This window comes from Halichoeres trimaculatus, unplaced genomic scaffold, assembly GCF_033239565.1.
Source record: "Halichoeres trimaculatus isolate MK-OKI-2021-1 unplaced genomic scaffold, fHalTri1.1 fHalTri1_scaffold_16, whole genome shotgun sequence".
NCBI lineage: Eukaryota > Metazoa > Chordata > Actinopteri > Labriformes > Labridae > Halichoeres > Halichoeres trimaculatus.
The window spans coordinates 492,784-506,685 of NW_027437194.1; the positions used below are offsets into that span (position 1 = coordinate 492,784).

The window sequence follows — 13,902 nt, forward strand, 5'->3', positions numbered from 1 at the left end:
TTTCTTCAGGAAGGACTTTCACTTAATTTCTTAAAACATTGCTTTAATTTTTTGCATAAACAATAATAATAATCATACTCAAAACAATAATAATGAAAATAACAGCAAAAGTTATAATGAAAATATTTTATTATTATTGCTGTTATTTTCATCATTATTATTATTACTTTTTTATTTTTTATTTTAATCATTATTTTAAAATTTTTTAGTATTATTTTTATTATTAATATTCATATTATTTTTTCATTATTATTATTATTATTGTTATTATTATTATTATTACTTTATCTAAAAGCGTCTTTTTTGACACTTTGGTCACTCTACCGTTTATTACCACACATTTAAAAAGAGATGATCACATCAGAAATAAATAAATAAAAAATAATAATAATAATAATAATTAAATAAATAAAATAAATTTGACAGTCTGAATCAGTGGGACTGGAGAAAGCAGCTGATGGGTCTGAGTTTGGATCTGAATGAGACCAGAGAGAAGGACGTGTCGCCATTAATCTGATGCTGCAGTTTTCTCCTTAAAGCTCCTGTGAGGATTATTTTTCTTGTCATGAAACAAACTGAAATTAACAGAGAAACCTCTCCATGAGCTGCAGAACAAACCAGAATTAACATGAGTTCATCTTTCTTTAGTTGGAGCGTGTAGAGTTTGGTCCACAGGAGGTAAAACTGCAAGTTCCTCAGAGGAGCTTTAAGGAGGTCCATGATTAAAGTCCAGCTGCTGAGATAATGGGAAACGTTTTATGGTTTTATGCAACACGAGAAACAACAAAATTAAAGCTTCAGGCTGAAAAAGCAGAATGAGAAAGTTTGATCCCAGATGTCAGAGAGATCTTCAGTTTAAAACAGTTTATTTTTAACTTTTTTAATGAACTCTGGTTTCTTTTCACACCTGAGCCTGAGTCAGACTTCAGACCAGCTTCAGACCAGCTTCAGACCAGCTTCAGACCAGCTTCAGACCAGCTTCAGACCAGCTTTAGGGATGTGGTTTCTTTCTGCTGCTGCAGCTGTTGGAGGATGTTCATTTTTAAAACCCTGATGTTCTCATCAAACTGTGTTTTTCCTGTTTCTCTGAATCTGATCATTCCTGTTTCACTTTGCTCTGGATTATTCCTCCGTCCTGCTCGTCTCCCCCTCAGTCTGCTCCTGCTCTGGTCTCCCCCTCAGTCTGCTCCTGCTCTGGTCTCCCCTTCAGTCTGCTCCTGGTCTCCCCGTCCCTCCGTCCTTCCCCTGTCCGTCCGTCCTCTGTCCGTCCTCCCACACATGTTTTCCTGGGCCGGCCGGCTGGAGTGTGAGGGTCTGTGTTTATATCTGAGTGGCAGTGTGCGCTGAGCAATAGATGATGGTGTATGAAGCTGCTGATCCCGCGGCTCGGGGAAACTCTCTGATGTGGGGGACATGAAAGCAGAGGGCAGCGGCTGGAGGCCCAGAGTGATCCCTCACTATCATTAAATACTATCATCCAGAGGAGGAGGTGGGGGGGCAGAGATACAGGGAGGGAGGCGTGTGCAGGGGGCCCAGTGGGTGGTCTGGATCTGCACCCCGACCCCCTTCACCTCCCTTCCCCACACTCACACACAGACTGGACTCTGGGCTCCCACAGTCAGCGGAGCGAGCTGTTTTCCACGGTGAAGCGTGTGTTTAGAAGTTTCCATGCAGCGTCTAATGTGTCTCAGCGGTCGGGGACGTTTTTAGCTCCTAAACCCAGTGACTGATGGCTTCGTTGTTGTTGTGGTGGGTCCAGATCTTGGATGCATCTCTGCAGACCTCAAAGTGAGACATTAATGAACGCGTGCATGGGAAAAACTTTGGTTTAACCTCCTTTTTTTCCCTTCACTCATGTGCTCGAAATTTCTGTATTTCCCTGATAAAGAAATCTGTAAATGAGAGCAGAAACCTGCAGGAGAGGCTGTTTCAGTGTTACCCACTTCCAGCCCTTTACAGAAACCTACTGCACCATGAAATCAACCCAGGTTTGGCTGGAAGTGGATAAAGAAGCACTATTGTATCATGTATGGAAGCCTGCAGGGCTCACTTGGCTCTGAGAAAGGATTCAGGGTCATGTGTGTTTCAGGAGGCCTCGTCTCCTGCAGGAGGAGGAGAGGACAGGTTTTTATTCTCTGATGTAGATTCACCTTTGAGTATGGAGTCCTCCTCTTTTCCTCCACGCTGCTCCACGCTGCTCCACGCTGCTCCACGCTGCTCCACGCCGCTCCACGCCGCTCCCTGCTCCGTCAAAGCAATTAGACTTAAGATGCACGGATGAGAGGGCCTGAAAGGAGAAGTTCAAGGCTCAAGTTCAGCGCGTCTTAACGTCGCCAAGCTGGTAGCAGTCGTCACTTTGCTCAAACTGGGTTAGAGAGGGTAGAGGGGCAAACAGAGGGCTCCTCTGCTCAGGGTAATACGGCTGTAATAACTATAACACTCGCTCTTTAAACTGCAGCCTGTTTGAAGAGAAATATTCATACAAAGGGAAAAACAGAGTAATGACAGTTCATTCCTCCTCCAGAGGAAAATCTGGGTTCACATAAAGAAGAAAAGTAAGAATTTTCCAGATTTATATAAAGGACTTTTAGGGAGACTTAATTACAGAGGTCACACAGCACAGACACAAACATGGATCCACTCACCACAGACGGAGCTCTCGTAAAATCAGAGGAGGTTTCTCTCAGGCCTCATGTCTGCAGGAAAAACCTCTGAAAACAGTTTGTTTCAGTCTGAGCTCCACAACTTTAAAAACACTCAGAGTTCACTAAAAACTGTCGCTTTAACCAAAAGTTGGTACAGTTTATGAGTTTGTGTCACCCCAAGAAATCAGGGAATGACTGACAATGAAAACTAAATTATGGATATATAGCAATGACATTAGAATATGAAGACATTAAATCTCTTTTTAGGATTTATTTTGACCATAGCTTCACTTCCTAAGTTCTTCTCATTCCCTGAGGATGATAAAGTGCTGGATCTGAATCTTTTATTATTTATTAAAAAAATTATCTGTGCTGAAACTCTGGATAAAAATGTGGTGTTTTGGAATTTTAATGACTAAAGTTTTAAACTAACAGAGAAAATAAAGCAGAAAAACTCAGCAAAGGTTCATTTTGTCTGATCAGTTTAATTTTATTTTTTTGCTTTTCTTTTTTTTTGTCGTTTTTTTTTAATCTTATTTTGTTTTTTTGTCATTATTTTTGTTAGTATTTTCGTTGCATTTTTTGGGTTAGTTTTTTGTTTTTGTTTTTTTGTTGGTAGTGTTTTTTGTTTTGATTTTCGTAGTTTTTTTTTGTTGTTTTTTCGTTTTTTTCTTTGTTTTGTTTTATTTGTTGTCTTTGTTAGTTATTCCAGTAGGCTGTTTTTGTAAGTTTTATGATAAGTTTTTTGTTTTTGCTGTTGTTGTTCTTAGTTTTTGTATTAGTTTTTTTATTATTATTATTTTGTTATTTGTTGTATTTTTATTTGTTTCTTTTTCTTTCTTTGTTTGATTTATTTATTTATTTTTTTAGTTATTGTAGTATATATATATATATTTTTAGTATTTTTTTGTTAGTACTGTTTTTTGTGGTTGTTGTTGTTGTTGTTTGTTTTGTTTTGTTTTGTTTTGTTTTGTTTTGTTTTGTTTTGACCATGTGGGAAACGTTCAGTTGTTTCTCTTGAACTTTCTTGAACTTCTCGTTAAACTTGTCAAAACTTCGCTTTTTGCTCTTTTATCCTAAATAACGCCACAGTGTGATCCTGTTCTCTCTGTTTTTAGTTTTACTCAAACAAAATCGTATTAGAAAAGAAAAGAAAAGAAAAGAAAAGAAAAGAAAAGAAAAGAAAAGAAAAGAAAAGAAAAGAAAAGAAAAGAAAATAAATAAATAATAAATAAACTTTCGGTGTTCCTCTAACTCCGGGCTCCCTGTCCCCTCCACAGATCATCCTGAACTCCATGCATAAGTACCAGCCGAGGATCCACATCGTGAAGGCGGACGAGAACAACGGCTTCGGCTCGAAGAACACGGCCTTCTGCACTCACGTGTTCCCGGAGACGGCCTTCATCGCGGTCACGTCCTACCAGAACCACAAGGTGAGTCCGGCTCAGGCCTGCTCTTCTGGATTTTTCCTTTTCTGTGTTTTATTGCAGCGTGACTCAGTAAAAAGGCATTTTTAAATTCACGGAGTTTTTATGAGGCGATTGTGTTTTTACAATGTTTCCAGCGTGGCAGAAAGTTCCAGAAATACAAACAGAGACACGTGTGGCGCTTTGCTCTGAGCCAACAGGCCGAAAGAGGAAAAGAGGAGAGTCTGTTTTTCTCTGTAACATCAGCTCTGTTTCCGTTATTTACCGTTATTTACCGTTATTTACCGTTATTTACCGTTATTTACCGTTATTTACCGTTATTTACCGGAGGGTCCCGGTTTGTCCCGGTTTGTCCCGGTTTGTCCGGTGAGCGCAGCGCGGCGCTGACAGCAGAGAAATGAAGGCAGCTCGTCTGTGAGGGTGAAGTGAAGCCTTGTCTCTGTCAGCTGGAAAGCTCTGATATCACAGAGTCACTGACAGACGAGGGGGACTTCAGATACCCGACGAGACGACGTCTGACCTCAGAGACTCTGGAGGTGCAGACCCGGAGCGCTTTGTAGAGAGGGGGGTCTGAAGATAAACCGGATCAAGATCTGGCGTCGATTTCAGACTTACTGGGTCCAGACTTACTCTGAAAACCGCAGTTACTTTAAATACACGGCTCGATTAGAAAAAAAAAAAGTTTATGTATTTATTTATTTAATTATCTATTTATGCATTTATTTATTTATTGAGCATGCCTTTACATATCTTCGCTCTTGGAAAATAAAATGTAATAAGTTTTTGTTTAAGTTATTTTGTCTCCTACATCTGAGATTTAGTTTAAAAAATCAATAACAGCTACTATTTATTTTATTTTCCTCAAATTTAAGTAATTAAACTAGCCTACCTTAAAAACTTCTGTTTATATTTATAATTTCTTAAGTGTTTGCTTTGGAACAAATGCTTTTTAGAAATTTATTTTGTCAACAGCTTTTCTCCATCACATTCTCGGACCAATTTATTATTATTATTATTATTATTATTATTATTATTATTATTATTATTATTATTATTATTATTATTATCATTATTATCATCATTATTTTTGTTGTTGTTGTTGTTAGTATAGAATAGAACTTTATTTGTCAGTGCAACCAGTGCAACGAAATTGCAATTATCATTATTTTGTTTTATTTTATTTTATTTTACTTTATGTTTTTATTTACAATAATACTAACTTTGTCTTTAAAAATCGCCTTTCTTGACTCTTATGGTCACTTTACAGTTAATTTAAAAACATTCAAAAGGAGAAAATCACGATAGAAATGAATAAAACCAGCGGACAAAAAGTTAAAATGAATAAATGAGATTGGAAAATGCAACTTTTTCCACTTTTCTATTAAAAAATAAATAAATAAATAAATAAAAACCCACACTTTTCATTATTTAGAAACGCGCAACAGGCTGCAGTTTTTGTCCAACCGGAAATGTAGATTTCAGTCTGACCTTATTGAAGTTTTTCTGCTTGCTGTGTGAGATTTGATCATTTGAAAAGGTCAGATAGGTTTACTGTGTCTGCAAGAGCCATTTCTATTATTTTAGTTTTGTGTTTGGAGCCGTTTGCTTTGTATAAATTCTTTAACAGAATAATTAAAAGTTGTTGCGCTGCGTTTTTACGCGTGAGAAGCTAAAACACCTGAAGGATTTATCGTTTTTTATTTCCCCCGTTCAGAAACCAGCAGCCTCGTACCTGGTTAAAAATAAAGGTCTTGTATTTCCTGAGGCCAGAGGTGTCACAGTTGTTTCCTCGCGTGTAGAAACTGGTGGAAACGGAGAAACTTGATTTTGGTTGGGCAGGAAATAAAATCCTGGGAATAAAAGTTTGTGTAAACAGCGTCTGTTTAACGTCATCTAACCGTGCGGGCCTCCATGTTTTTACTCCGGGGGAAAGCGGGAGAAAAGGGGCGAAGGCTCGTAATGTCCCCGCAGCCAATCACAGGCCGCGCGTGCTTCAGGGAACAGGAAGCGCAAATGACCGGGATTCTGTAGGAGCCATTCATTATTCCCCAACTTCTTATTGGGCTGGGATCGTAACCCGGGGCTAATTATTGGGGCTTTCCAGACCTGCAGGAAAAAAAACAGCATTTGTGATTTCCAGGCTTTTTTTTTTTTTTTTTTTTACCATAACTGTCCAATCAGAGAGTGAGACATCTGTCAGAGCAATACGAGCTGCAGGCATGAGTCCAGCTCACCTGACTCCTGCTAATGACCGGGGTGGACAGGTCTGCTTTAGGGTTTGTGCTGGAAATGAAACTCTCTCTGTGTTTGCAGGAGAAGAAAAGTGAAAGGAAGGAGAAAAATGTGGGACAGGAAACTCTGTTCCTCTTATTTAGGTTCTTTTTCATGCATTTAACTTTTTACCTTTTGTCTAAGAGAGCCCAACACACCTGGGAATACACCTGGGAATGTGCCTCTGTAGGCCTCTGATATTTAATGAGCATATTTTAAAGACATTCTTCTAAAACTGAGCGCTTTAATTTCTATCCTTTAGGCCCAGTCAGGAGGAAAACTCCTTTTTACACAATGTCTCTTCAGTTTGGAAAAGGCTGTTTGTTTCTCCAACCTGCAAAAAAAATGAAATATTATCAAGTGTTTTTGTCTTATTTTGTGTAGAAAATGTCTTTTTAGACTTAATCTGAGCCACATTCACCTGACCAGTCCAGATAAACGTCTAATTTCAAACTATCAACATGGAGAGGCAGCATTCAGCTTCTATGCTCCAAATATCTGGAACAAGCTGCCAGAAAATATCAGGTCTGCTGAAACTCTTAGCTCAATTAAATCCAGGTTGAAGACCCACCTTTTTACAGCTGCCTTTTATTAGAGTATTTTAACATTTCAATTTAATATCATTTTGATATCTTGTCTTTAATTTTGCACTGCAAATTTTATCTTTAAATCTGTTTTTATCTTATAATCTGTTTTTAAAATCTGTTTTAAAATCTGTTTTCAAATCTATTTTAATCTTTTGTTTGTCTTTTGTTGTTTGTTTTATTGTGTCTTTTTAATTGATCTCATTTTTAATTGAATTTTAATTGTTTTCTATAATTTGTTCTGCCTGTAAAGCACTTTGAATTGCATTGCTGAAATGTGCTATAGAAATAAACTTGCCTTGCCTTGCCTATTCAAAGACAAGTTTTTTAACTTGCTAAATGTGGCTCATATTGAGTATAATCAGACTTTTTTTTTAAAACATAAATAAGGCAAAAACACTTGATAAGATTTCAGTTTTTGCAGTGTGTAGCTTTGCGCCCACAGAGGGTAACAGGAGTTCAACAGGGCTCTGAACTTGTTTTTCCAAACTTTGTAAAAAGAGATGAAACAATGAACCACAGCTCTGCCAGGCTGCGTGTATTAACAAGAAGCTATATAGTAAGTGTCACACGAGAGATTTTACAAGCGTTGCTCAAAGTGTCAGCCAGCGTGCAGACTCAAACCTCCAGTCTGCTCAGGAAGCAGGAGGAGCTGCCAGCTAATTACCTGCCAGAAACCGCCGCTCCTCAGAGGGATCCCCCCGGATTGTGTTCAAGCTCTTTGGGATTAATTTGCTCTTCCAGGGTGGCGTGTTGCACGGTATCCTCTCCTGATATTCACAGAGACATTTATTACTAAAACACAAAGTCAGATAATAAATCAGCGTGTTTGCGTCCATCAAGCGTTGGCCAGCTCTGTGTTTGGCCAGATGCTGTGGATGTGACTTTATAAATTATGTAATGAGAATGTGTCTCATTGAGGCGTGCTGTATTCAGCTGCTTCGTTTAGGATCCCTTGAAGCCTCTTAAATCTCTGTTATTTCATCCTCTTGGGTTGTTTGTGAGCTATGATAACATTTTGTCATATTTTCATCGTATCCGCCTCAAACAGAAACCAAAGCCTGAAAAGAGATTCAGAAAAAGGATGGACATGTGTGCAGAATTAAGAGACCATCGTAGTAAAGTTGCACAACAACATCAAGTAAAAAGGCCGTCAAAGAAGATCCCAACTGCTGGTGTTTTTATTAATATTGTTAAGAAATTACATCTACTGGAACAAATTACTTTTTCAATAAGACTCAAAAAAAAGACAGGGGGGAAGAAGGATGTCATCTGTAACTGCTTAGCTAGGTTTGCATTTTGTGTATAATCTTTTTGGAAGTGCTTTCTTTGTAAAGAGTAACCCATGACCTCTTGTTCTGGTGTTTTTTTTAGTGTATGAATGTGTCTGTATGTGTGTAAACAAGTTTGTTCAAAAAAAGAAAAAGCAAATTAAAGCTGCAAGCAGGTCGGTTACTAACACTGTCGCCCATCCTTCATACTGGTTTCTCCTCCACTGTCAAGGTTTCATTCCTTTGTATTGTGTGTGTGTGTGTTACACATTCCATTTTCCCGCCTTGAGTGAGTCACATGACCAGCTGCATGGAACTGTCAGTCATTGTGACATCATTGGAACTCTCAATCAGTGTGACATCATCGCCAACTGCTGCCCTCTCAGGAGTGGAACCCACTTAAGTCTTAAAACGTTTCCTCATAGATGCCACCATTTTGACCAAATCTCTCTAAAAATCACACATTTTTCTAGTAAATTTTTTCAGGAATCCGCCCACGTCATTTTTAAAGCGGTACCACATTTACTTTTCTGTGTAGAGGCCTAACTGGCGCAGCTTGTGTAAAGCTGGATCTTCCTCTCCCATTTGTTCTAATATGAGAAGCTGAAAGGGCTTCTTTGGGGTTCACCGACTTTGAGGGCTTGTCTTTCGAAAAACGTTTGAGAGACGACAAATTCATGCATACATTTTGTAAAGCGTGGCCTACTCTATCATCTGAGCAAATTTCAAGTCGATACCATTTATGGCCTAGGAGAAGGTAACTTTTGTTTAAGGCCCTAAATTGTGGGATAATTTTATTTTGAAAGGCAAACTGCCAGCTTCCTGTTTGAAATAGGTCAGGGGTGTCAGCATATAAGTTGCGCGTCTCAGTAAGACGAATAATTTGACCTTTGTTTGATCTCTTTATAACATTCCTACTGCCATTGAGAGCTGTTTAGGTGGCGCTACAGAGCAAATTTTGTAAGTTGGGGGTCAATTTTTGTTGACATGGTATTATACTGAGTTTTTGGCCAAATCTAGGGTGTGTCACATTTTGGTGAGTTTTTGAGCACATTTAGAGTTCAAAGAGCTGGTGGATTAATAAGAAGAAGAAAGAAACAGACAGAAAACAACAGTGTCCCTTAGTGTGAGGGCACTAATGGAATTAAAAAGTTGCAAAACAAAAGTCTTTTGTTGCTAATAAAGTGGGGGTATTTTTTTTTTCAGATTACCCAGCTGAAGATCGAGAACAACCCGTTTGCAAAGGGCTTTCGTGGAAGTGACGACATGGAGCTGCACCGGATGTCCAGAATGCAAAGGTAGCCACGACTGTTTGTGTTTGAGCAATCTGTCTCCAATCGCTGCTCGGAAACGCTCACAGCAGCTGAGTGATGTCGAACGAGCTGGATAAATGTTGCAGGGATTACTGACATCCTGGTCACACTGTCACTTAACAAGCCCCTTAGCTTTAATCCTTCAATCATCCAAACGCCGGCCAGTTATGAGTGTTACTCTCACTCAGTGTTATTCTCAGTGATGTAAGTGTAGCTCTTGATCCGGGGCCAGTTTTCATGCTGGAGACTTTTATGGCTGATCTGGCAGGACCTCTGAAACACGACTGTAACATCTCCTTTCCATACGGCTGTGTTTCTTTAAGTGTGTGTGTGTGTGTGTGTGTGTGTGTGTGTGTGTGTGTGTGTGTGTGTGTGTGTGTGTGTGTGTGTGTGTGTGTGTGTGTGTGTGTGTTTGGAACCAGTGGTATCGATTGGTCCGGCAGCCAAAGCAGAACACGACCACATTGCTCTCTTTCTGTTATTCAGTCCAGATGAGGGATGGAGCGCACGTCCGCGCTGCGTGGAAAACACATTTTCAAAGGAGAAAATCTGGTTTTGAAAAACTGGAAGCCCACCCTCCCCTCCCCTCCCCTCCCCTCCCCTCCCCTCCCCTCCCCTCCCCTCCCCCACTGCTCGTTTGTGCAGCTGATGCAGACGTTGAGTATTGTGTTGTTAAAAACCCAAATCAGGGGAAAACACAGTGGAAAAGCTGCTTGGCTTAAAGACAAGGTGCTAAAATCCAACCTCCGTCCCATAACCTTTCAGTCAGAGCCAGAGAGAAAAGTTTTCTGTAATTAAGCATTTCAGATTAATGTCGAGCTTTATTATGAACAGCAAAATCCCTGGAAATCATGAGCTTGACTTTCAGGCTTCAAACGGCGCTTTTGATTGTTTCAGACACACGTTAAGTAACTTTAAGTAGGTGCGTGCCACAATTTAATACGACGTTTTGAGTGAAACACATTTCATTTATCAAAACTAGTGAATGTAAAGAGCATGGTGAAAGTCCAAACCACACCATCAATCTTCCCCGCCTCCGTCCAAGCCTGCAGAGCGCAGTCTGAGCTGCGCACGTCTGCTCCTGGTTACATTTCTGAAAGGAGGACTTATTGCAAAACCAGGTCGATGTTTCAACCGAGGGATCCCTGAAATCAAAGACGCAAAAGTAGCGAAATGATCTATTGACGGATGCTGGAGTTTAATAGGAGTGAAAGACGCTGGCGTGAGGAGTGGAAAGGGTTTCTCTCCCCGTGAGGAGGATGGGCGGCTGGTTGGGTTTATTATGAACTGGTGTGTTTCTGTGACTGCAGCACCAAGGAGTATCCAGTGGTTCCTCGCAGCACGGTGCGTCAAAGGGTGGGATCCAGCCAGAGCCCCTTCAGCGGAGACGTCCAGGGCATGGCCACCCCGAGCACCCTGAGCTCCCAGTACTCCCAGTGTGAGAACGGGGTCACCAGCACCTCACAGGACATGCTGCCCCAGTCCGGCTCCTACCCGCTGCCCCACGAGCACGGCCAGGAGTACCACTGCATCAAGAGGAAAGGTACGAGACAAAGATACCAGAGATCTGATTAACAACAACGCCTGTGAAAACTGGTCAGGAGTATCTTTAAAAACCTGAAACCATCACGAGGGAGAAGGTCCCAGATGTTCACAGTGACCGGTACATTTCTCTTTTAAAGAAGGTTTTTGTCTGTAAATGCTGCTCAGTCATGTACCAGACTGTTGCAGCTTCTCAGTGCCTTAAAAGCCTCATGAAGCAGAGACAGGTCCTGTATCTGTGCGACTCGCTGAAGTTTCCACCAAAGCCCCCAGAGGTCAGAGCGGTAGTTAGTCTGATTCAGCTGTGCTTTAAGGCCCCGTGTACACATTGACCTTTCACCCCAAAATGCAAAAAAGTAGAGAAAAAAAAACTGTGTTTACTCTGGAGGACTGAAAACGCTGCAGTGAGCATGCCAGGCCTGTAGGTGGCGCTGTAACTGTCTCATCCAGAAGCCACTACTGGTAGATCTTCTCTAAAGTAGAGTTGGGCCGATCATCTGGTGTGTTGGTGAATGCTAAGAGCAGAAGTGGAGCTTCTCCGGCTTTCTGTTCACACGGCAACGGTGTGTGCAGCGTTTCAGAAAAAATCCACTCTGGAGGCCATTTTCAAAAGTGTGTGTTTTAGGTTGAAAAACACTGTTTTGTGTAAACGAGAGGCTGAAACGAAACAAAACTTCGGCATTTCACCTTAAAACCGTTGTCGTATCAACAACCCTGAAGAGTTACTCATGGGATGTAATTTTGCGTTTGCTTGTGCTGAACGTAAGAGAAAGCACATGGTCAACAAAGATAACAGCCAGTCAACTTACCTCTCACATGTGCAAGTAAAGCAGCCACCTGTATAACTTAGCGGGTGTCAACCCAAGTGCCCACAAGAACCAAACCCACACTAACACCATGGAAACCAGGGCTGGGATTACACGCTTTACTCCCAATGCCGATTCTATTTGAATTACGATTCTTCATATTTCCAATTTTTGCTATCTTTTAGTTCATTTTTTTTTTTTTTTTTTAAACACCAGACCAAGTGAAAAAGTTTAATGATGATGATGTCTATAGACTTTATCTGGAGCCATATTTTCCCAAAAATGCTCATCACATGTGAGTCAGTTTATAGGGATTATTGAGAGGATCTGTCATCTCAACCTTTTCCAAACCAGCTTATGAACAAAGACTAAAACAAAGGTTTAAATTGAATAAAGAAATTTTGGGATTGTTTTGAACAAAAAAAAACCTGATTTAAAATTGTTAAACAAAAAAAAAACAATTCCAAGATACTTTTTTTTTTCTCGCCCCTAATGGAAACCAAACAAAAGTTACCAAACACAGAATAATCTATCTTAGAATAAATATTTGCTCCTACAAAGGCAAAATCAGCAAAGAAAATAAAAGGACAGGTAGCATTTTGTCCAGAGAGGGCGCCAGAGAGGGACTTTACAGCAGCTGTAGAGTGATCCAAGAAAATATCCACAAAAACGTCTGAATCAAAGCAAGAATATAAAATCTAGATACTAAAATAAAAAAATAAACGTTAAATTAAAGCTTCTGTCGTGTGTCTAGGAAATGAATATGAACATTTAAAACATGTTTTAAAAGGACATTTGAAACATGTTAACTTATTTTGTTGTTAATGATTAATTAAAGGTTTTTTAGAAAAAGGTTAAATCCAGCAGCACAGCAGACTTTGAAGGTAATGTAGTGTTATCGGCCTGAGCGTAAAGCTAATGCTAACTCTGTTTCCCTGCAGTGGAGGATGACTGTCACTCAGGTGAGCACAGCTATAAGAAGTCGTACCTGGAGAGCTCGTCCGGCGAGGAGGACCATTACTACCGTCCCGTCAGCTACGCCCAGAGCCTCGGCCTGGCCGGCGGCCCGTACCGCAGCGAATCCAGCCAGCGGCAGGCCTGCATGTACGCCAGCGCCTCCCAGGGCGCGGAGCCCGTTCCCAGTCTGGAGGACATCAGCTGCAACACGTGGGCCAGCGTCTCGCCCTACGGCGGCTGCTCGGTCACCGCCATGCAGCCCATGGAGCGGCTGCCCTATCAGCACTTCTCGGCTCACTTCACCTCAGGGTCCCTGGTGTCCAGGCTCGGCGGGGTCGGGGGCCACGCCTCCCCGCAGCTGGGCGACGGCCACCACCCGGCCATGTACCAGAGCTCCATGACCCACCAGACTCTGGGCCGCCAGTGCAGCCCCGGGGCGGGGATCCAGTCGCCAACCGCCGGCCTGCAGGGAAACGAGTACCTCTATACGCACGGCATACCACGCACGCTATCGCCACACCAGTACCACACTGTTCACAGCGTCAGCATCATGCCCGAGTGGAACGAGAACAGCTAAGACGACTTCACCCCGAGGACGGATGGCGAGAGAAAACAGGACGGACCAAAACAAGGCGGCGTAGAGGAACCTATATTTATATTTTTAGAGGACGAGTTTCTGATCGTCTTAACACGATCAGCGTTTCTTCACGGACAGCAGCTGACATCGGTAAGACTGTTAAATAGAAACAAACATCTAATCACTTAACTTCTCGTGACAGCGTCTGCACTTAAACGCTTAAAAACATGAGCATGAACAAACGGAGCTGGACCACAGGACGTGAACAGACTGCTCACGTGCAGAAAAACTCAACACTTGAGCTTCACGTGTTTCAGCGGACGTCCTGCTGACAGCGTCTGTGCAGAGGTGGCTCCTGGATGTTTCAAAGACGAGTGAATCTGTTTAAAAAGAAACTCTTGTTGTGTTCATGTCCCTGAACTTTTGTACAAAGAAAAAAGAAATGGAAGCTTCTCCTTTGCTGCAGTATGTTAATTTCTCATTTCTTGGTTTTGTAGATGAAATACTAA

At 41.2% G+C, this 13,902-nt stretch overlaps 1 protein-coding gene across 1 annotated transcript in view; it reads left to right on the forward strand.

The window, feature by feature from the left end:
• tbx5a (T-box transcription factor 5a) overlaps nt 1-13,497 on the forward strand; it is a 31,943-nt gene extending 18,446 nt beyond the window's left edge. The window contains exons 6-9 of the mRNA XM_074690918.1: nt 3,926-4,078; nt 9,405-9,496; nt 10,822-11,054; nt 12,801-13,497. Coding sequence (XP_074547019.1) covers nt 3,926-4,078; nt 9,405-9,496; nt 10,822-11,054; nt 12,801-13,393 — 1,071 coding nt within the window. The 3' untranslated portion in view covers nt 13,394-13,497. The remainder of the gene's footprint in view (nt 1-3,925; nt 4,079-9,404; nt 9,497-10,821; nt 11,055-12,800) is intronic.
• Nucleotides 13,498-13,902: the final 405 nt, after the last annotated feature.